Consider the following 25,098-nt stretch of genomic DNA (forward strand, 5'->3'; position numbering starts at 1 on the left):
CCGCAGGTTGCATTAGCTGTTATGTCTGCCATGGACGCTAGGTTCAGCACAGCCGGAAAAAGCCCTGGGGGGTTGAACAAAAAAAAAAAAACAAAACACAAAACAAAAAAAAAAAAACAAAAAAAACAAGAGACTCAGAATAGACACAGGAATGGATGATGAAATAGGAAAAGTTGTATGCACTGTATGTCTGCTTCATATGAACTGAAAGTACAGCAGCTTCTCACTTTCTGGAGTAAACAAAGAGAATGGTACAATAAAAAAAAAATACACAATGTATGACATAAATACATACATACACACACACACATATATATATATATATATATATATATATATATATATGTGTGTGTGTTCAGCTCTTAACTGTATAGTCAGATCAACACAAATAACATGCTTAAGTCAGTTCAGAGGGGTCCAAATGAGGTCAGGCTGACTTTTTTTCTTCAAAGCTAAAAAAGAAAAAAGTCTTTAGTTGCCAAAATGCTACAGTGGTGGTTATTAGGAACTGCCTGATTTACATACTGAGTTTGTATTTTAATTCATTAAAACTGTCTGATTCTCTGTGTATCTTGTTCTGAGAGAGCAGGCAAATGGTTGTATGTCTGTTGTATTGAGGTTATGAGTAATTAGCCTAGAACATGAGGGGGAGGGCAGGTGTTTTATACCATCCAAGTTAGTTAATCTGGGTGTATTTTCGGTACAGTCTAATGCAGTTAACATCATTTACCCCTCGCAGATAGAGCCGAGTTCACTTCATCTTTGGATAAAGGAAGCATACAGAGAACATTTCTGGCCAGCTTTCAACAGTGCAGCACACTTCAGGCAATGTGATGCTACTACATCAAATGACTGTTAATTTGCATTATGTTGCGCAGATACTTTTTTCATTTTCTGTCCATAGATATTTGTCATTGCTGGAACCTGGATGTAAACGTGGAGAGAACATGTATTATGGAAATTACTAGCAAGTATTCATATTGTGTTTTGTAGGAAGCCATCAATAACCTTACACTGTTTGTTCATCCCTAGTGCACTCCTTCACTGTGGTCATTTCTCAAAATCCTTAATGACAATATCACCATGAGCAAAGTAGGCCCATTTGCATTTTTTGGTTAAAAAACAATTAAATTAAGATTTATAATTAATTTGAAAAATTAATTTGAGTGTAAAATAACTAAGAAAAAAAAATAATTTGGATCCAAAATCATTTTGTGATGATATTTATCAAAAGTATGTGGTATGTGCAACTTGTGTGGCTGCTAACTGTCAACAAGAAGAAATGAAGAGAACTGATCCCCTCTGGAGCCAAAAAGCTCTAAACAAACCGATCATTATTTATGTCTATATTTCATCAGCACACAAATACACCATGAGACTGCACACTATCTGTATTTTCGTCAGCTTGCAGGCGTAACCCATTTGTGTTATTCCCATAACAAAAGTGCACTGGTCTCACTGTGAACGACACGCTCGTTGTACTCAAAGTACTGGAATGCACAACATGCACATGGTTCACATTTCCTGTCTGAAAAGACACACACACACGCGAATGCACCAAGTTACATCAGATATCCCAGTTTGGTTTAAGGTCAGCAGCTTTTATACTTTCACAACATGTGCAGCGATATACAAACATAAACACAGATGCAAATAAATGTACAAATACTGTATACAAAGGAGACACACAGAAAGGAAGATGAGATGGAGGGAATGAGAACACAGAGAAACGCTTGTTAAACTGTGGGCAGTTTCTGTGTGTGTCCAGATGAGTCCAGCTGTTTGGCCAGATGTCAACTCTGATGAACTGTGAAGAACATCTGAACCACTTGAATTCTCTCTCACATGTTTACATTATCTTTCACACATACACTTAGAAACTTCCAAACCTCTCAGAAATGATATCTGAGACTGTATACCACTTAGGAAGCCCAGATTTGCTTTTGAATATTTTCATAAAAGAAAAGTTCTCGGGTGGGTGTCGTTTCATGGAAGAAATCATGTCGTGCCACCATGTTTCTACAGTAGCCCAGAACAGACAAACCATATTGGCTCTAGACAGGGAATCACATTTTGCTTTCCACTACCAATTACCACTAGATGCCGCTGAATCTTTCATTCTTCACATTGCAAGTAATTGAGGTATTAATAGAAATCAGTGAGACCTGTTCTCAAAATTGAAAATATACATAAAATATCAAAGTATTTTAAATGCATTTTTTCCATGTTGCAGTTTATGGTGGGGTACGTTAAATTCATTAGTTCATCCAACAATAAAGTCTCATAGCTTGTCCAACATGAAGCTTAAACTATAGTCGTAAATATCACAGCAATCACAATGCTTCCCAACTCTATTAAAATGAACTATCTTTCTTTTCACTGTGGCACAGTTTTGGATGCCCCAGTGTTTAAGTCCTGATATCTGATTAACCTTTTAAAAGACTCAAGCCATTGGAGCACAGGTTCAACATTTTTCTCTGAGAATTTCTTCTATTCATTTATTCCAATTGTGAATAGTGACAATAGGCCAAGTCTAAAAGAAAGTAACAGCATGCAAGACCCATATATAAAAAGGTCTTCGAGATCTCTTCACCCATACACCCTATTGGAAGAGCAAACAAAAGTGCTCACCATTTTGATGTCATGTTTCCAACACAAGAAATCCTGTAACCAGACTTCAGTATAAAAATGATTTTAGTTAAAGGCTTAATACAAGATGAAAACAGTTGCATGGTCCTTCTCCACACCGTTTATATCTACTGCCTCCTGCTTCTGCCAGGAAATCAAGCCAACATCGTGCTTATTCCTGGGTTTTGATCCACAATCTGGAAGAGTCTCCAACAACATTCAAATGTGTGTGGGAGACTGTGCAATCTTTAATAGTGTCATTTTACCTTGATTTGAGACAGCTAATACCTTAAGCTTCCTATCAGTTCTGCATGTCTGGTTGACAGAACCACAAGGGATTAAAAAATATATTAAACCACATATTTTGGTTTGCTTCAATGTCATCTCTTTCAATCTAGTTGGGAAATTTTGATGCAGCAGTAAAGTACTGCATGCTCATAGCATCCTTTACAAATGTAACAATTGATTTCCTGAGTGTGTTGCATGCTCTTTATCACAGTAACATCTGAATAAACTAAATAATACTACACATTATATTCTGAGTTCAATTAGTTACCCAATTGACATCGATAGTCCTGTGACATTACAAGCTGTACTGAGGAATCACTGACCTTATTAGACAAACTTGCCATTTAACTTCATACCCCTGCCTGATTTTGGGTTCATATCAGCTGTTTTCTGATCACTAGTGCAGAGTTTTTGCCATAAACCTTGATGTCAATATCATCACACAACAGCTGTGGTAACACAGACATGATCCAGCTCGACATCTGACTAATTAAACAAAAGTGTTAATCTTAACATGAGACAACGCCTTCTTCATCCTTTAATATTAGCATGACACAGACAGGAAGAGCACTGGAAAGTGTTACTTTAACAAAATAATAGAGGAAGCAGAAACAGCAATGACTCATTTCATCTAGCTTTCTTTTTAGATTTTCTCAATATAAATGCTGGCTGTCATAGCAACTCTGAATAAACATTACATTGAGTTCCTGTGAGAATCTGATCACGTGTATGACTTTGCTTTGGATATGGATAGAGATAAAAGGCAGGAGAAAAAAAAAAGTTAAGATGAGAAGGTGACTGGAGAGAACTGACTGAAGACAGAGTTCAGATTCGGTGAATGACAAGGACACAATGAAACACGGTGCCTACAGCTCTACAGCGGCCACACACACAAACACACACACACACCTACTCAGGTTCGTAACCTTCCATTCTTTTCTCTCTGCTCTGATAACCATGGTAACCTGTCTGTGTGTCTGTCTGTCTGCTAGCCTCTCTATCCCCCGTCTTCGCTCTGTTAACCAGATGTCTCAGAGGATTTTACGGCCATACTAGCTCCAAATTATAATACTGTCAAAATGTATAAGTACACACAGTGAATGCCAGGCAGTGTCATTGCCAGAGGAGTTGGTTCGACATCGTAACACAAAACAACCCCATTAAAGCAATTTATCTACAGTATGATTACTCTAATGTCGTGTAGTTATTAGTTTTTCAAATAGCTGATTAACTTTATATGCATTAGTATTACTAGTATCAAAGGCCAACACACCTGAATAATAAGTTTTAACATTTTAATTTTTAACCTCGACCTTATCACAAGATTCACCTGTAGCTTCGAACATATTGCAGCCCTCATCACCTTATGACCCAAGATTCATACTTTTAAAGGAGGTGATAAAAACTAAATCATCTCTATGACAACAGAGCAAATTCCATCACATGCAAGACATCACTTAAAATCCAAGCAAGGGAGTGGATCATGATTAGGATTTTTTATTAATATATTGGGACGATCTGCATATTATTATGACATGTCGCAAAAATCCTCATCAATCAAATCCATACTGTAACGTCACTGTGTGTGCTTACCCTCAGAAAGTAATTTGAGAAAAATGGGAAAGACGCAACATTAAGCCACATACTGTACAGTGCCTGAACTGAGCTGGAACCCGATCCATATCAATTCAAAGATTTCAATTAACAAAACATGCTTTTCAGTTGTGCTTATCGCAGTCTGAAAGTGAACCTCTGGCACATTGCCCTTTCAACTCCATATGTGTTGGTGCATGAACTGAGGCTACTGAAGCATTCTATTCATTAATGTGGTAAAAGAAAAACAAAAAAAAAACTGAAAAGAGAATTTAATGATAAAATGTCCAGATTTCCACAAGTTCAGGATTACTGCAAAGTTGTTTTATTCTATAAAGGTTTCTTATTACATTATGAATAAAACTTTATTTGCTTTTTCTGTCATGGTAGAAGATGACTGTGCAGTGCTTGCCCTGCTCTGTGTGTGCATGTACGTGCATGTGATGGATGTGTTATTGTTGAGTTTTGAGGCTAGATGTATGCTTGATGGAATAAGAAGAAAGTTGAAAAAGACAGGATCATCTCTCTCTGTGTCTCTCTCTCTCTGTGTGACTATTTCACCATGCACCCTGAATAGTGAGAGAGAGAGAGAGAGAGAGAGAGATGTGGAGGGAGGAAAAGATAGAAAGATTGATGGAGAGAGAGATGGATGGAGAGATTCCCAGAAAAAGATGGAGTGTTGTTTAAAAGGGTCAGGGCTAGGAGAGGAATGAGAGATGAGACTGCAATAATCCCGTATACATACACACATATATATATATATATATATATATTTTTTTTTATAGACACACAAACTCAAACATGAAACCCATATGTACAGAGATCTACTGTGTGTACGCATAAAAAAAGATGCAAAGTAGTGAGACACACTGTAATTGGTGCTAAAACTAAGTGGCTGAAATGCCAGAACTGATTTCATTAAAGCTCTACAGCATTAATGGCTCTGTAAGGCTGTATACAGTGATGGTGCTTTGAGCTACATGCTAATGTCAGCATGTTAACACAATGGCAAAGGCTGATTATTAACTTGTATAACATTAACCATGTTTAATGTCTTAGTTTAGCATGTTAAAATGTTAAAACTAATTAGCTCACAACACAGAGAACCACTAAGGTAAAATGTTTGCCCAGAGGATGGCATTAGATGTAAAGAGATCAAAGCTATTTCAATGAATCTATGTACCTAATTTCATGGCCATCCTTCTAATATTTGTCAGAATTTTTAACTTAATTCAGGGTGTCAATGAATTCATTAGGCTTCATCTTTTAGGCACCATGAATGTTTGCATGAAATTTTAGAGTATTAACAGATTTTGTAATATTTAAACTGGACCAAACAACTGAGTCATCCAACCAACTCTTCCCCTTTCTTGAGTCATGCTGATAGCAGGGCTGAACAGTAGCAGAAGGGCAGACCAGAGTGACCATCATCAATCACTGCATCATTTAGTCTCCACATTTGGAATCAATATATTGCAAGTATCATTATAGTAGATTTTATTTTTAGATTTTATTTTAGATCTTTTATTCTACAAAAAAAAAAAAGAGTTCAGACAACCATGACTGGGTTTCAGAAATGGACTGAAAGTTGTTTTTTAGCTGCAAGTGTTTTAAGCTAGAAATATTAGCTGTCATGCAGACAAAATGATACTGGTACTGATATAGCGCTTTGGTAGTAATGCTGAATATTATCATGATAAATACTGCACGATTAGCATATTTTGAGAATGTGTACAACTACTGCACTTCAATAAAAATATAGTAAATCACTTTGTGTCACAGTGAATATATTAATTTTCAGCCCACGGTAACTTCAGTTTAAGAGACATTTTAGAAAAGTGTAATTATCCAGGTGATTGCATGAGTTAGACAAACATAAGGAACACACACACGCACGCACGCACGCACGCACACACGCACACACACGACAGGAAGGCCTGTGGTGAGCAGGATGTTGACTTAGTTTTCATTTCATCATTCCGAAAAACCCTTGGCGGTTGACAGAAGAGTGACCAACAGATGAAAGCAAGAAAGACAAGTTAACAGATCAGTATTAACTTACATTTTCTAATTCCTTATCACACTGGGCAAGTAATGACAAGAATATTGAAAATACAGTACATGTGTATTTACAGCAGATAACAGCAATAAAAAACAGCAGGGGAAGGCAGACAGTGTGTGTGTGTGTGTGTGTGTGTGTGTGTGTGTGTGTGTGTGTGTGTGCGCACGTGCACATTAGCTTCAGAAATGAAGGTCCAAAAGAAAAAGCCAAGCAGTCACCCAGCTTCGAAAGACCGAAATGGCTGACTTATTATACATTAAAAAAACAAGCAGAAAGTGCTTGTAAGATATAGGGACTGAGATTGTGGGTTGATCAGAAGGGTCAAGACATCGCCCCATCTCACTTCCCTCGTCTCTCTTTCAATTAAATTTCATTTCATGGACTTACACCAGCATGACAAAATCTCCATCTTACTCCTTTTATTGCTCTAACCACATACTATGTCCGCTACTGGGCTGATCTTTTTAAATTGCTGTAGTAATAATGCCATGAAGACAGAAGCTGGCATATTGAGGACAGCAGAGTCTATGATTGTTTGGTATTATCACATAATTCACACTTCATTAACGCCAACTACAAGCAACACTAATTCTGATTTCCTCTTAAATCATGATGATTAAATTAGTATTTCCAATGTAAGAATTTGCATATTATCAATTTCCCTACCTTTCATATTAGTGTACCCCATATCTTTCTAAAAACACCAACAAAGACTCAAATGTAGTGTTCTTTTCCAGAAGCAACCACCACAAAGAAGAGGGAGAGACATGTGGGTTTGTGTTTGCGTGGGTGCATGTGTGTATGCCTGGTATTACTTGCAGTGCAGGGACCAAAACTGTTTACACACTCACATTGTGTTATGGGGACTCTGCAATCCTCATGGAGACCAGATGTTGGTACTCAACAGTTAAATCAGAATTATGGGATGACAACCTGGTTTAGGGTTAGGGTAAGGTAAGGTTAGGATTAGAGGAGGACTAATTATGGTTAAGGTTAGGGTAAGTCACAGTAAAGTCCCAGTGAGGAATGAAAACTAATGTGTGTTTGTGTCAGACTTGGGTCAGACTAAACAGGAAAACCACAAAGTTTTACACAGTTAATCCCCTACTCAGACACACACATAAAATGTCAAAGATTTGACCTTGCCTGCAGGAGGCTGCAGTGATCACTGCTCTCCAAACTGGGGGTTGTCTAAACCACTGTCTCCCAGGAGGCACAGAGGTTCTCTCTGAAGTCAAATTAATTTTGCAGACCAGAGTATAGGCTAAATTACAAAACTTTGCCCTTTACACTGCAGGAATATGGCAGGGCTTTGCCAGCTCAATATTTTCTTTACCCTCACTGTCCCACTCCCACTAGCTGGTGACTCTAGTATAAAAATTCCATAGAATAAAAAAAAATTGCCTAAGATCAGACTTTTATTTCTTTCTAACAGAGCCGTACTTAAAAGCTTGAACAAGCCATGGAAATATGAACATATAATACTATATTCTTAGTCCTGGTATATGTAAACAACACACAATCTAATCTGAGAAAAGACAAGAGCATTGCCAATGATTTTGGAAAAATCTCTACAAAATCACTGACTAGTAGTCCACTAAGTACAAAGCCCAAGGAAACTATTTCATGATACTTCATGGATCTGGATATCAAAACCCAGTAAAATAAAAACAGTATGATTTACAGAGTAACTGCAATTAATTAATTTCAAAAAGACAGTTGCAGACCTGTGTCAATACTTTACAGAGAGAAACAAAAATCATAAAAATGTCACATTCTCCAAACTGAATAAAGGGTCTCAAAAATAAAAAGGACAGTGGAGAAGACAGAGAGAATGTTTATGCACAATAACTCCTGGATAAGTGGCTGAAGTGATTTAGCTGAGCTCAGACCAGCCAGCAGTAAATCTATCCTGCAATGGACCAACTGCTCTCTCACACACATGCACACACACACTGTCCACACCTGATGAGGCGGTGATGAGGACTTTGTTAAATCATCCATAAGCACCTCAGAGGAACAGCTGTGTGTGTGTGTATGTGGTGAATGAGTGTGGCTGTGTAGAATTAAGTAGGAACTCATTGGTGCTAGCCTTGGTTAATGCTTACAATCCAGCCTGCAGCCAAGGCCACAAGACACAAACCTATATACGCAGAGACACACACAAACACACACACTCCATCTAGGGGATATGGGGAATTTGTTGGTGTTGGCAATAAAAACATGCCAGTGAGTAGATTTACAGGACAGAGCAACTTGACCTCTGGCCCCAGAAAGATTTATCACTGGCAGAAGATCTAATCTCATCGTCTCATAGCTACAACCACTACTTTCTGCTCACAACCCCACAACAAAAAAGAAAATAGTAGAACAGAATAGAATAGAAGTAAAATAAAATGTCTTGAGAAAAATCAATTTGGGGATTTATCTTCAGCTTAGCAATTGCTCCTCCTCACACTGTTGACTGCCCTTGCTTTAATTCAAAAGTGCTCCCTGGAGATAAAGTCATGGTTCAGTGACTGTTCAGGCCTTTAGAGGATGTATGTGGCCTTTATGTTTTAGTAAAGCCAAACAATGAAACAACCTGACCTCACAGAAGCTGAAACTGTGTCTGTGAGCACAGCAGCTACTGTACGAAACCACAACAACACAAGGCTCAAATTTACTGAAATGCCCAATTTTGAGCAGTGGCAGTAAATTTTAATGGACAAGAATATAATGAGAAGTTAATATGGTGAAAGGAAAGAGGGTGGAGAGTCTGTAATGACTAGATGTCTAGCTTCATATGTGGGACCTGTGTGTTTGTATTTATATACATGTGCATGTGTTTATGTAGATGTATAGTGAGGGTGTGCACGTCTGCCTATGAAGTCCATGTTGTATTTGCCAGATCAGGAAATAACATTCTCTAGACACAGCCACTGGGGTCACACAGGATTGTGGGTAATTGGAAATCCAGATGGATGTGCATGAGCTTCCAGGGAGAAATGGTTACCACAGAGATCGAACCCAAACACAGGGTACAACGTAAAGTATCCTTTATCTCTGCCTGTGCACCTCTCTTATTATTTTACTTACTTATTCTAGTCTCTCCTCATTTTCCTCATGGCCCTTCACTTTTATTTTCCAGGCAGACAATTTATGAATGGCACTGGGAGAGACAGGAAACTGTGCAATTGGCTAAAAACCTGGGTGGGAGGTTCAGTGGGGACCAATCAACAAAATATGTACAAAAGGAACAGCCAGTACACATGAGTAATATTCACCACACACACACACACGTGATTAATTTCAGGTGTTTTCTCTAGGGGACAGCCTCTTCACAAAATATGGCAACCTAACCATCCAAGAAACAAGACTTCCTGCCATTAGTCCCTTGCAGTTAGCTGTGATGTAGTTGGCTCTACAACTATGTGTAGGATTAGTTTTAGCAGTTTTACAGTCTGTTGACAGCAGACAGAAGCCAACATTCTCAAACTCGACATGGATAACATCATTACAGTCCAACAAAAATACAAAACAGATGTTTCAACCTTGTTCACTAACAAGGGTTGTGTACGAATCTACTGACAAACAAAATGTGACCCTATGAGGATTTTACACTTGAGAGACATTTGATTAACTTTTATGGCTGTTATTTTCACATTTTTTTTCTTATTTACATGTTATCTTGTAAAAAGTAGATTTCTTATAGCTATATTGGCCATTCAAACATCAATGCTTCTGTTGAAAGATGAAAGATGTTTTGATCCACAGCTACAAAATCCAAAAGAAAGAATTGCATAGTGTTGGTATGTAAATATAAAACCTCTCTCTTTAGTCTGTCTTTTGATTAGAATATATGTTAATTTATTTAAACTTTACCTATTCATAATTTTAAATGTTTTGCTTATACTGTTATTTTTTTTACAGTAGTTTTAAATTATATTAGTGTTCACAAACAGCTTGTCAATATGTAAAGCAATTTAAAATGAACCAATCTATATGAAAGTTGATAAACAAATGATCGATCGATTGATTTATCAGTCCTCTTTGACACAGAAATGCCTTAATTGTTTTATTAGTATTTTATTTTTTACAGCAATTATTGCAATGTAGAGATTAATCATAATACTGGAAACCTTTAGGTTTGCAAGTCAATGCCCTTTACAATGCTGTATGTCTGTTCAAAATTACAAATTATCCCATGCCAGTTGGGAACCAACGTACTATGGTACTATAAAAGGTGACAGATGCAGGCAAAGAGTTTAGCAAGGCAAGAGTTTTTTTTTACAAATTAGCTGGTGACCAAAGCATCATGCATTAATGAAGAAACACTTAGCATGCAGTTCATATATACATGACAGCCAAAACATATTCCTCTATGTCACTGATGATACTGCAAACACTGCAAAGTATTACCTGGGTAACATTTTTAATTTGTTTCTCTGACAACAGACACTGAACATTACAAACATGCCCCACACAACAGTGGATAATAGGCAATGAAAACTAAAAATGTAGTGACTGAAACACATGAGCTTGAACATGCAGCATTAAATGATGGCTATAGATTTTGACAGAGCTAATTCCAGGTTGCTGAATAAACACTTCTGACCAGCACTGATGACCACTTATCTACTATTAGCTGGCCCAAGGCTACCACTAACTGCTCTCACACTGAAGATACTCAGGCTACATTGAGCGTAGGTGAAACGTGTGTTTGACAATATAGAGGGTATCAGTGTGTGTGGGTTTACAGTACTTTATGAAAGTATTTAATCTTTTACATCTAATATAAGGAATTCAAATTTCAGGAATTAATACACCAACTATAAAATATTTCAAGGCAATGCATATTCAGGCTCTTCACAAAAACACAAATTGAGTTACTATGGGCTCCTTCAGTATATATCCATTTGATAAGAGAGATTAGGACATAGAAAAAAAAGTATATAAAATGATGTGAGCATGACATGGAGAAACACACTATAACACTCTTTCATGTTGCAGTGTGTTTTTCACCGTAGTTCAGATATACGGTTATCTGTTAGACTAATGCTCAGATACTCAGTCTGCCCCTGTGCACATGTGTTTGCGTGAGTGTGCATGAAAAAGTGGGAAAGAACTGTGTGTGTTGGAGTATATAGCATTCATTACAGTGTCGCTACAGACAAACTGCTCCCTGGATAGACATTGATTTTCACCCAATGGATCTCACTGTTAGCAAACCTAATAGCTTGGTAGGTAATGGGCACAGGTTATGAATGAGCCCCTATAGATTGGCTAGGAGAGGAAGAAAGAGAGTAGGAGAGGATTTTATGCACAAAAATGGTGAGCAAAGTAAAAAATAAAAGACAAAGTTAATCAACAGAAAAAGAAAACAGATCAGAGGGGCAACTTGAGAAAAAAAAGGTGATACAGAAAAATACTGTACATAACAGAGGTGGAAATGAAGGAGAGAAGAGGAGGAAAGACTGAAGGAGAAAAGGGAATGGATCTGATGTGAGTTGAAAGGGGAGCTGCTATTTACCATTACTGCTAATAGGTTTCAAAAGGAAGCAAGTCGTTAGCTAAATGGATAGGCCCTAAATGACACATTACCATGTTAAAGGCTGATTCCGCTCATTATTGGAGTTCTCGTTCCTTCATGCATCACCAGCTAGTGCTGTAAACTGGCCACTAGTACACAAACCTGCAGCCTCAGCACAAAAAAAAAAAAAAACGTGAACACACACACACACACACACACACACACACACACCCTCACACACACACACACACACACACACACACACACACACACACACACACAGACAGAGAAAGATGAAAGAAAGGGCCATGAGAAAAAATGTCATGGTCAGCGCCTCAACTCTGCTTTGAGTCAGTATGTAAATCAGAGAAACCACAGAAAAGCTGGTATTCCTATTACAACAGGTTTGGGGTCTGAAAACTTACAAAACATCATCAGTCTTTGGTTTCTTTTTACATCATGAAACATTTTTCCCTTAAGGAAAGTAAATGTCAATTGTGAGACAAATAGGTGCCCAACAACATTAGAACAGAGTAAGTGAATATGTAAAATGACAGAAGAGAATATAACGGAGCAGAGTAGGATAGAGTGTTTCTGTTCTGCTACTGCCTTTAGTCACCGAACAGCTGTTGAGTCTATCACACATACACCACACACTGTACACAACACTGTGTTGTGTGTGTGTGTGCATTTATCAACACAAAATATCAGCGATGACTGACTGAAATAGTCAAACCCACTACACATGCTCATATTCTGAGGTACTATAATGCTCATCAGGTAATTTATAAACCTCAAATTATAAATTCTGTCACATATGAGGAAAGGGTGTATTTTGCCCATCTACAGTTTAGGGTGTTAGATGTTATGGAGTAAGGCAGTGAAAGAGTTGGGTGATATGGAGGCAAACCTAATGCAGTTGAGATTACCACAGGAAACATATGGGTGGAGGGCAGTGGGGGGGGCAGTTGACATTCCTCAAAGATCCCTGGCCAGAATCAGACCGGAGATGTTGCTATTATATGACATGGGTCTTACCCATTAAGCCACCAAGACATTCCAGTCCAGTCATTGTAGAGTCTTTTGGTCTTACATCATTTTAGGGCTCATATAACTTCTAAAATTCAAAAAACAAATTTCACAAAAAGTGTGAAACCATCTTATGCTTGTCCTGAACATTATGAAAGGCACAACCCATTTCAAACCCCAGTAACTTTACAGCCATGAAAACTTGGGCAAACTGGGTTTCGAGTAGAAAGTTAACTCACTGCAGGGTTTTTAAAATCTGTTTTTAAAGAAAACAGAATGACAGAATTCAACAGGCCTTATTTCTTACTTAAAAACAACTCATTTTGTTTTGGCATTGCAGTCTGGGCTACCAAGGCAAGGTGGTCACTTTTAAACCTTTGCTTGAAATCCTGACTTTGACAATTGATATTTAAACAGTAGAAACAGGTTTTGCTATTATACCCACAAAAAATAACTAGCATCATAATGTTACATCAATATCTGGGCAGTTGTCCACAGAAATCTAAATTAAAAAGTGGTCTTGGGAATGCATGGGCCAAGTCATGTCCACTGATCACGTGTTGTACGGAAGTTTAATCAGATAACATACCTGAAAAATAAGTAGGTTTGCATGAGTTACGCCCAAAAATCTGAATCCTGACCTGAACCTAGACAGGTTACGTATCAAATAGGTTGGAGGAGAAATCAAAATCACATTAAGCTTATAAAAAAAAAAAAGCCCATCCAAAAGCAGAACACTACAAGTCAAACTAACAGAAGACTTTGTTATAAGGGTCCAAACCAAAAAAGGACAATGGTTGAGCTGCTAGAACAGAGCAGTGGGCTCCTCTAGAAATAAATGTGCTGACAGACCACCCACCTCCCACCCACTGTCAGAACAAGCCTTAGGCTGGGCTGAATGCTTAGGTCGGCTCTCCTCTGCGGTGCCAAACAAGGTCAGCAGAAGAAGAAACTTGTATGTATGAGTCTCACAGATATTAAAAACTGGAATATACAACATTTGACAGACAAATGTTTTCCCAAGAGTCTTCAGTCTTTTCCTTCCAAGTGCACTGCCTATTTTCTTTATTAAATTTAGCACTTACACCTGATTTTAGGATACACTAATAATTTCATACTTCACTAATGAACCTTCCCAACAGAGAGGTTAAATTTAGCTTAAATGTGGGAATCTCACACATTCATTCTTTCCTATATGGAATTCTAACTTTATAGTAGACTAGTTTATTATAGTGAGCCACAAAATGATATCTAGCAATGGTGATGTCCCCAAAATTAATTCTGAACTTTGGGGTCTTATCAACATTACTTATATGTTTCCAAGGTATACATGATTTTTAACAAAACATTGGCTATTAATTCCTCAGTTTTTGTGTTTACGTAGGTGTATACTGAGGGTGTGCATGTCAGCCTATCTTGAGTGTGCACAGGTCCTATGTACATAGCTAGACCTCTAATCATCGCACTCTTCCCCCTCTTTTCCTTTCACCATATTAACCTCTCACCACTCAGTCTTTTCAATCTGATGAAATAAAGAAAACTTCAGGGCAAAAAAAAAAGAGAAAAAAGGTCATTGATGTAAACTAGACCAAAATAGCTTTAGTTTTATTGACTATGACTTATGACTATAAGTTTACCAAGATTAAAACTAAATCTAAATAAATATCCATTAGGGATACAGTTAAACACAGTTACCTAGAAAAGGGAAAAAGCATCCCTCTGTAGTGGTGCTGGCAGCCTGTGGGTCATTAAGTAACAAGACAAATTGTGCTTCATCAAATTGAGCTCATCTTAGTTTTGACAGTAGCCTCATTACTTGGCCACAATAAGGCAAACCATTACAGCATTATTTAAAAACAAAACACCTGACTACCCTGCTACGTCTTGGCAAACCTCCCAGTGCCCTGACCAGGAAATGACAATGTGGAATAATTTACTCTATGCCAGCCTTGCCCAATCATAGTGTAGCACCCAGAATTCCCGGGTGTCAAAGGCCTATTATTGCAGGGCTGCAAAGGCACTGTGGCCCCTGTTCACCCATACGCGCATACACATGCATACATGCACGTGTGCGCACGCACACACACACACACACACCATTTTTTCAAATATTTCATCTCATGTCAGATGTGAACATTTGCTCTGCATTAGACTCTCTGTGGGTTTGCCTTGGACCAGAATAATGGAAATACAAAAATATAATGGAAATGTGAAATTACATACAGAATATGTCCCTACCTCTCTCTTTTTGTATGTCCCACACACACACACACACTCATAAACACAATATTGATGAGAAAAGCAACTGGAATAATGGAAAAGCAAAAATATATACACACTCGACTCGTACCTCTACTTCTCCCTCCTTCACTCCATTTCTGCCTCTGCTTGTGTTTTTTGCTGTCACACACGCGCACGCAGGCACATGCACACACGTGTGTATAAATGTTAAATCCATAGCTAACCAGGCCAGTCTAATAGACTCTTATTCCTCTGATGCTTTATCAGCTCAATCACACAAACATTCAGCCCCAAAATAATGGCCTTTCTGTTTGCTGCCTCTTTCTCTGTGTACTTCTATCTAGGAGCTGTGGGGCAAAGACTGTGTGCGCACTGCATACAGATCTGTCAGTAAAGCAAGAGACGACAGTAGCTGGGTTGGGGAGTCCTGGACTCACGTCTTCATGTATCAGCCTGTCAGTCAAAACAGCTGTAGGTTTTTGACTTTAATTAAAAGTTAAAGCTACAGACTATCTGGATGGAAGACACACCAGTTTAAGAAATTAAAGGTCAGTGAACTGAGTTTAGCATATCCAATAATGACCTCCTGCATTTGAGTTAAAGTAGTAGTTTGCAGAATAGCCACACTTTTGTCAAGTCAAGTGGCACTGTAAATTCCATTACCCAGAGATGAACACTTTGCATTTGATATTGATACAGGCAAGTGACACCTTTCTTTCCCTCTTTCACCATGGTAGTTACTGCTGTAACTATTATAATATATTTATTTGGAAGATGTTACAACTACAGCCTCTAAATGGCACCTCATTATAACAGTTTGAATAAAATGTGAAAATACCTTAATGAAAGAAATATTTATTGCAGGGACATTGTATTAGACTATTAGTTTAGCTAGGTGTACCTAATAATTTACCTACACTACTGTGTATCTGGTGCAAATGGTCTCTGCAACTCAGCTCCAACAGGTCAAACCTTTTCAGGATATATAGCTCTCTAAGGCATTCTTCCTTGGACCACACAGGGATCTGAGAGCATAATAACATTAGGTAGAGCACTATGACCCTGACAGGTCAAAGATCATGAGTGTGAAAGGTTACAGGTTGCTTTAATATTGTTGGTCATGACACAAAATAACTGGACACACAACAATACAACAAGTTCCATTTCAGCAAACATTCAAAGGCATTCTCCAACAATGTCTATGTGTATTACTCACTCATTTTAAAAACCATGTTGTGGCCATGCATTGAACAAGGAAGTCATGTCACTGATAATTTCTAGCAGCCACAGAAATAATCTAGACAGAACTTCAGAGAAACCTCAGTCTAACAAGAACCCTGAGCTCAGACATTCTGACCACCACAGAGGGCCACAGCAGCCTTGCCAACAAAAGTGTAAAAATGAGCTTTTGAAATATGACTCCATAAAGTCATTTGATGTACCAGGGAGACTTGTACAGTGGCTTTGGAGTTGAGGTTGAGTGTTTCTCTCGGTCTGCAAGCAGTCTGTCTTGAAAAAGACAAAATCTCAACACTCATTTGAAAAATTTTATTATCTTGTCTGAAAAAAAATAATTGTATGATTGCATACAGCAGTTTTTTTATGACCCATTAGGTCATTCAAGTCATGTTAACACTGACTGCAAAACTACAAGTAGTTTGATAAATGATTATCACCTCACTTTGATAATCAGACTGATCAAAAGAACCATGACAGTGCATCCCACAGATGTAGGTCAATGACATACAAACCATGAGAGCTTAGAGCAACCCTGTGTCAAATCCAACAACACAAGAACCTGTTCCCAAAGTTTAACTCTAGAAACGACATACACAAACCAAACCCAAGAAACCAAGAAAAAACCCTAAATAGAGGCTGGGGCTGTCTCTATTTCTTTATGGCTGACTTTGAACTGCCTGTGTCAGACAGATTTCTTCAGTAAAAGACAGCATGCTCTCAGTGTGTTCGCTGTGGATAAACAGAGGTTTTGAACTGAAGTGATCTGAGCTGGAACAAAACAATAAGACCTCCAGAAACCAACAGTGAGGAGAAGCAAGACAAACAAACTAAGGCCGACATTGAGCTCAGCTATGGCTGCAGAGGTTGTCAGCAGTACTCCTACACAGGATGAAAGGGAGACAGCAGAGAAGGTGGAGCAGGAGGAGATGATGGGGAAAATGTACAAGGGGGCACACAGGAGAGGGGAAAGGATATGATATAGTGAAAGAGAAAAGGGCAGAATACATGATAGGGAGCTTTGCACAAGAAGTCCATTATCAGACAATCAGTACATTTAAACATATGGATTAATGAGAGATGTTTAGGCCCAGACTTCATAAACAATGCAGGTATCAGCTACAAAGAGTTGGGCAGGTATTTAAACTTTTGTCTGCTGATTTAATATTTAAGAGTAATGCAGAATTGTCTTCTCAGTGTCTATTAATGTAAATGAGAGGACAGGGAAGAGGTGAAGACACACACTAAGGAGAAGTAAATGAAGAGAGGCAAGAAGATGAGAAAGACAATCGGGAGACCAAGGAATGAAAGGAGAGAGAGAGAAAAAGCAAAGAACAGAAAAAGAAGTAGGCGAGAGGGGATGAAGGATTATGAGCAGCAGAGGAGGGGAAAGTGTCTAGGAGTGTGTATCCATGTGTGTCTGTGCGTGTGTGTAGGGGGGCTCATTATTGACACCATGTGTTACCACAGGAAGCTCCTTGGGAAAATATAAGCACCCAGAAAGATCAGAGAGTGAGGGGAATGAGAGAACGACAGAAAGAAAAAGAAACAGAGGTCCTTCCAAAGTCTTTGTAGCTACAGATGTGTGTGCATGTTTGTCGGTGTGCGTAAGGGTCAGTAGCCTGCTTTAGCAGCCGTACATCTGTACATCAGGCATGCAGTCTTTTATCCACAAGGTCACAGCATCAAATCCCATAGACAACATACACCATAAACCAATGATAGACATGAAGACAAGATTTAGAACGAACAGCATCCATTTAACGATTTAATTTCCACTACCAAAAAAGTTGTGCTTCCTCACAAGGACAGGGATGAATATGTACATATAGTTTGGCAGAATGTGAAAATATTTCAGTATGAAGAAGATTGTGTTTGTAGAGCTGAAAAAATTAGTCAATGGAGAATCAACAGAAAATTAATTGGAAAACATTTTTTCAATTGCTGATTTATTCTTTAAGTAATTTTTCAATCAATAATACAAAAGAGTACTTAGCTTCAGCCTCCCAGAAATGGGCATTTGTTCCTTTGCTTTGTTTTTGGTGTGCTTATGTGATCGTAAAGGACTCGGCACTCAATTTGATGAGTGGTTATTATGGGTTTTGCAGTAAAACTCCCAAGGAGTAACCTACATTCAGCTCTTTACTATTCAAGTTAGCTACCGTAGGTAAAATACTACTGGAGAGCAATTTACCCACACGGCAGCAGCAGATGTGTGAGTAAATCTAAAGGGGTCAGAGGAATGAAACCAAACTCCTCTGGACCAGTGCTTCACAGTGAGGATGGGTAATTTTAGTTGTTTGTTCTGCTCATAAAATGCCCCAGTGCAATTTACATGGTACTTATTTTTATTTTGAAGCCCTTAAGCTGGAACATTGACACTATTAAACAAATTTTAATTCTTATCATTTCTATTATTTTCCATTTAGCCCAAATTATAAAACACACAGGGTTTTTTCTGATCTAGATGTAGTCTAAAATTCATACTAATGCTGCGACTTGTATTCCAACATAAAAAGTTTTTCCATTCAACCTACAAAAACATATCACAGTCTTGCTTGTTTTTTTTATGTACACAAAATAGTCTGGGTGCTGTAGCTGGTGCACACACAGACACATGTACACACACTTACCAATTCATCAACTCATGCCCTGTTTCTTTCTGTGTCCAATCCCACAGTAGCATAGCGCTGGGCAGAGTAGCTATTGTGTCCTGGTAGAATTAACTATTGATTTTCTTTTCAGCATTATCAATGCTGTTCTGACAACAAAACTGCTAGGAAACACTCACATTCATGGAGGTACACACACATCCACAGACCTAGATTTTGTTCAGTAGAAGATGTGCTTTGCTGGATGCAGCACAGCCCCAAAGGGAAAAGCACAAGTCAAATATTAACATGATACTATAAGAAGCATACACTGACAAATACACAAAGAGTAATAGATGCAAATAATCAAATATTCACAACTGAGCCAAATATTCTGAGTCTTATCACACACACATTAGGGTAAACACGGTCCAGCAAAACATTAAACTGTGTTTATGTACTGCATGTTTATGCATTGTTTCTTCAATCAGAAGAGCACAGCAGGCCTGCATTATTCTCAAATTAAGGAATCATTTGTAAACTTATTTCTGAAATTACCATAAACAAATATTACCATTGTCAAGTCAATTATCTTGCTCCAGTCATTTGTTTGTCAAAACTGACACCATAAACATCTTTGATTTCTGTATGAAAGAGACTCCCAAAATGTGGCACTTTCCCCAGTGCAAGTTTATCCTTTTACTTACATAAAATCATTTTTCACACTGTCCACAATGTACCATTGCTAGAACATCATCATCCTTCTTTTCTTGTTTTGCACCATAGATCTCTAACCAAAACTAAACAAATGGAACAGTTAAATGTACTACAGCTGCTTCAGGAGCTGCCAAAGCCATCTTAACATGAATGTGAAATTCGGTATGTTAAACCTGCACATGTAACACTTTTCATACAGCCATTCCCAACATGTAATTTTGGCATTGCAGACTTTCACTTTGCTACCACCCAGCATTAGGACTTCTGCTCAATGGTGTCAGAAAAAAAACAAAACAAAACTACTATGCCCGTGCAATCAGACCCCCCCCCCCGGTCACTTTTCTTCTCCAGCTTTCTTACTGACAGGAAGGATAGAGCACTGTTCCAACTTAGCACCTGGCTAATTTTAGCTCCCACAGGATTTTTCTAAATTACACAGATACACACACCTGTTGGTGTTATGCCATGTGATCTGTGTCTTTGGCACAATGTCATTGATTAATTCTTGGTTGCCTTGAAGTCAATGACAACTTCAAATATGGTATGACAGTAAGCCACAAGCATATACAAACATTCAAATACAAGTCCCTAATGAGTCTAATCTCATACATCAAACCTGCCAAAACCAAATTACTCTAAATCATTACTTTTACTGAACACAAGCAGACATACACCTTTTTAAAACTCAAACTGCACATAAAACAACAAACTTTCCTTCCTGGTGTGAGGCCAAGTAAACAGTGAAGGATGAGCAATAAATGTCAACTTTTATAATTAAATCCAAGCAAAATGCCACAGACACAGCACCACAGCTTGTCCGCTTGTCCAAAAGTCACTTGCATTTTTTTCCACTGACATGTGCCCAGTGCCCGATAATGTTTGCCACTTGATTAAGTTAAACTGATGACAATTCATTGATTCATCTTTGAAATCACTGCCAACTAAGAATGACAGACTAAGTAGCTTAACCCCTTTGCATCCTTCCTGGTTTCCTTCCTTCCTTGACCCATGCTTCATTTCTGCCCACCTTCCTTTCTTGTTTCATCTTATTCTCTAGGATACATTGATTATATTCACAAAATATGAGTCCCTGGATGAGGAAAAAAAATCTAAAAGCTTTCTCTCTGGGGTATTCCACCAAATCCATTCTGCTAAGCTCGGCTGCTTTCACATTAACATAGTAGACTGAGATCAACATATTTCAGAAACATTATGACATTGGGATAAATTCGCCTCATAAAAATGTTGATTTCTCTGATGGGCAAAAAACCTATTCTGGATTCATATCACATTCACTGTGAAACCTCTGGTGAGTTCACATCACATCACCTGGCTTGGTTAAATCCACATTACCATAAACTCATAAACACATCTGTAGGTGCTCTAAAGAGACATTTTATCTACAAATTAAGAATTTTTTATGTTTTCACCATAGATCCTCCCAAGGAGAAAACACTTCAGGGGTTCAGGCTACACCTTTGATTATGCCAAAGTCCGATAAACACCACCAGGGAAATCAATCATTTTTCTCACCTTTCCCGATACATTTGCTTTGTCAGAGATGCAATATGAGGTTTCTGCAGGACAGCGATGTTATGAATAAGTCACATGGATCTGCTAAATAAAAATGTTGATTTCTCCATTGGTCTAAGTTACAAGTCTTGTCTAGATTCATAGCACACTGTTGTCTCTGGTGAGTTTACTTCATATCAATTTATGCAAATCAGGTTGGCAACATTCATATTAACGCACACATATCCAACAAGTCAACATCTCTGGAAACTTCTCAGAACTTTCCAAATTTTCCCCAGTGACATCCACATTCTTGACATTTTACTACCTTTTATCAATATCGTTGTTTGGCTCAGCTCTAGAGCCTCATGCATCATACTGACTCATCTGACAGAAAGTCAGAGTTCCAGACGTATATTTCAGAATCGTGTTGATGTACAGTACATTAAAACAAGATCTATGCAGGAGCAAAACACTTACTGTGCAAGCTGTGTTGAAGTTTTATTGGTCAGTCTGCTGTTAACAGCAGACTTTTCTAGTCTTATGGTTCAACTCTTACATTTACAAGCAACAAGCCAATATGGAAACCCAACGTACAGCAGAGTTACAGCTAATGATTATTTCAACAACAATCAGTCAAGCTCACACAGCCCAAAATGACATGTTTCTGGATTTCTTCAACTAAAAGTCTAATATACAAAAGATCATTTTACAGTGATACAAATCTTCCACATCTAGAGGCTTTAACCAGCAGCCTCTAAGTACATCAACATCTTCAGTTCAATTCAATGTATTTGTATAGCACCAATGACAATAAGATCATCTTAATGCACCCTACATAGAAAACCCAACAAATCCCTTATGAGCAAGCACTTGAACACTGTGGAGAGAACATGAAGCAACCGGGCTCAGTCAGGGCGGCCACCTGCCTCGAATGGTTGAACCTTGTGAACTTAAACCAGAAAATTACATTAAATGTTTTAAGAACATTTATTCAGTTGTCAAAATTGTTGTCAGTTTATTACTTAAGGACAAACCCAGTATTCTAATCACATCCAAAATAAAGTCTACAAAAATCTTCTTGGAGAGTCTTTCAGCCCAGCTGTCCTGCAAATGTAATCAAAAAAGTCTTTTCATCAACAACAAATGTGTTTCTCTCACCTCAAACCAGCACAAAAACCTTTTCAGTACCAAGGGAACTATTTCAATCTACTGTTCTTTCTTTTTAGTGTACCTTCAGTTCCTCAGTGACTATCTTTCTACTTCAGCTTCATTGTCTCATGAACCCTGAACCCTCTATCTGCTTCACCCCCCACCCGCTCCCTCTCTGTCTTGTTGATTTCTCCCCCAATACCTAAAAATTCTCTTTCTGATTATCTCCTGGTGTCTCTGCGCTTTGTCGTTGATAGAGAGCATGTCTGGTTGACACGCCTGGTAATGAGGCTTCTCACGCAGATGGCCTCTCTCGCCCTCTTCTACTCACTTTCTCTCACACCCCGTGTCTCTCTCTCGCACATCCTGACTGCAGCTCCCCCCTCACATCTGCAGGAGGTCCAAAGCAGTCCTGGGTTAAACAGTAGCTGGAGATGTTTTGAAGAGTATGAACAGTAAAAAGCATGATGAGCACTAGATTTGTCTCATCTTTTAGCCAAACCCTCACACCACTGACACACCTGCAAACAAACTCTGCACACACACGTGTGTTCAAACTGATCATCCTTGTGCTTTGGAAGCTTTTTCATTTCATTCTCTAAAAATATCCAGTTTTACAATTTCTTGCTGCTAACTAGGACAATTTCCCTAACTCCTCTAAGAATCTCTATTTTGCATGAATTATTTTTGCTTTTATTGTGCATCATGTGATATTCGTTCTGCCGCAGCTGTCAATCTACATCCCAGCTAAAGGTTTTGCTGCTCATTTTTCATTGTTGACAATGTCATGGCCCTCGTACACACAGCATATCAATGCCCACAGCATCAGAGGAGAAACAAGCAGAAGCAGCTGCTGTTTTTCTCCAATGTATTTCACCTAAATTCCAAAATAACATATACTTTGTCATTTAGTCCCTGTGGTATCCAGCTTAAAATCTGATTTGATTTTTCTGGCTTTTGAAATATATGAGATTCTTGTCAGCACAAGATGCAATAGATGTTACTTATTAACACATACACATATTGTCCCATAAGCCATGTTGCTTGACTATTTATGTAGGAATACATAAGGCGTTTGCTAAAAGCATCTTTCATAAACTCAGTCTAATGTTTTATCAGTCATATAACCTGTACAGTGCAGACTACAGTGCAAACTAATGCAGTGGGGCTGAAATACAAGACTCCCAAGTGAGTAGGCAAACCGTGAGACAAATGGACATATTACAGTGCACACTGGAAAATCACAGCAGTGCCTGCAAACGTGAAAACCAAATGCGTGTTTTATCTTGCACAGTTCTGTTGTCATATTAAAGTTCAAACACTTTCATTTGATTTGTGACTCTAAAAATAATTACTGCAATGTTTCCCAATATCTTTTAACCATCAAAAACATCACAAATAACAAGGCAGACACCTCTCCAAGACTAACATACAGCACATCTCTTTTTTTTTTTTTCAGCAGCCTGGTTTTAAATGGGCTTTGTCAGGTTTTATTTCTGTTGATGACACAAACAATATATGAACAGAAACACTCGGTAGATTTTTTTGACATTAGGACTGCAACAGTTTGAAAAAAAAGAGTTTCTTGCTTACCATGTTTGAACGTGGCTGCAGTAACTAGTGAGATAAAGTTGAGTTAGTCAGTGCAAAGGTGCAACTAGTTTCCTGATTAACTAATTAAGGCAAACGAGGCACAGCCTTGAGCGACTGAGGCTGCGCTCTGGCTGTGTATCGGTGTGTATCGATCAGTAAGTAGAGTTAACCTATCAGTCCGTGTCCGAGGACTCACCTCTCTGCTGGGCACCGCAGCTCTGCCATAGCAACGCGGCCGCCACCAGCAGCACGCGCACCAGCCGCACCATTTTGGTCACTTTGAAGTTTTGGCGTCGCGCGGCTCTGTGTTGAGTTCAATGTCAGTGGAAAAGTTTCGCAAAAGTTGAAGCGAGCTGTCCTATCCCTCCCTACTCCTCCCTCCGTCTCTTTTCCCTCCCTCTCTGTGAGCGTCCCTTCTGATGAAATGAAGGGAGAAATAATGGATAAATGTGTGAAAAGCAAACAAAGGAAAAAGAAAAACACTATGGGGTTCCCAATAGTTAAGTGGTTCTGCACAGCCAGTGACAATCTGGTGGTTTGAGAACTGCCTCGGACTATTGTCGCCGGTCTCCCATCTTTCCATCTCTGCCACCCCCGTTTCCTGGCGCCTCTCTGTGAACTCCTGACCAGACAGAGGCAGAAAAGCCCAAATAATAGACTAAAATGGTTGTTTTTTTGTTATAGATAGATAGATAGATAGATAGATAGATAGATAGATAGATAGTGGTATATATGATTGGATAATAATATCAACAACAATTATTGATGCATAATACATTAACTTTTAGCCTACTTTAATGTCATAGTCAAACTATATCTGTCACGTTTCTGTCAAATAATATTAATATTGTGGATGTAGAAGTATAAAGGAGCATAAAAAGAAATATTTGGTTTATGTAAGCTACTTACAATAATGCTATTAGTGAATGGTGTATATAAGCAGA

At 38.4% G+C, this 25,098-nt stretch overlaps 1 protein-coding gene across 7 annotated transcripts in view; it reads right to left on the minus strand.

The window, feature by feature from the left end:
* lama2 (laminin, alpha 2) overlaps positions 1-24,485 on the minus strand; it is a 138,586-nt gene extending 114,101 nt beyond the window's left edge. For all 7 annotated transcript variants that reach the window (XM_026319504.2, XM_026319503.2, XM_026319501.2 and 4 more), the window contains exons 1-2: positions 24,351-24,485; positions 1-64 (exon numbers count right to left, since the gene is read on the minus strand). The exon at positions 1-64 is cut by the window's left edge and continues 107 nt beyond it. In XM_026319504.2, coding sequence (XP_026175289.1) covers positions 1-64; positions 24,351-24,423 — 137 coding nt within the window. In that variant the 5' untranslated portion in view covers positions 24,424-24,485. The remainder of the gene's footprint in view (positions 65-24,350) is intronic.
* Between the last annotated feature and the right edge of the window lie 613 nt (positions 24,486-25,098).

Source organism: Mastacembelus armatus, chromosome 24 (genome assembly GCF_900324485.2).
Source record: "Mastacembelus armatus chromosome 24, fMasArm1.2, whole genome shotgun sequence".
Taxonomy (NCBI): domain Eukaryota; kingdom Metazoa; phylum Chordata; class Actinopteri; order Synbranchiformes; family Mastacembelidae; genus Mastacembelus; species Mastacembelus armatus.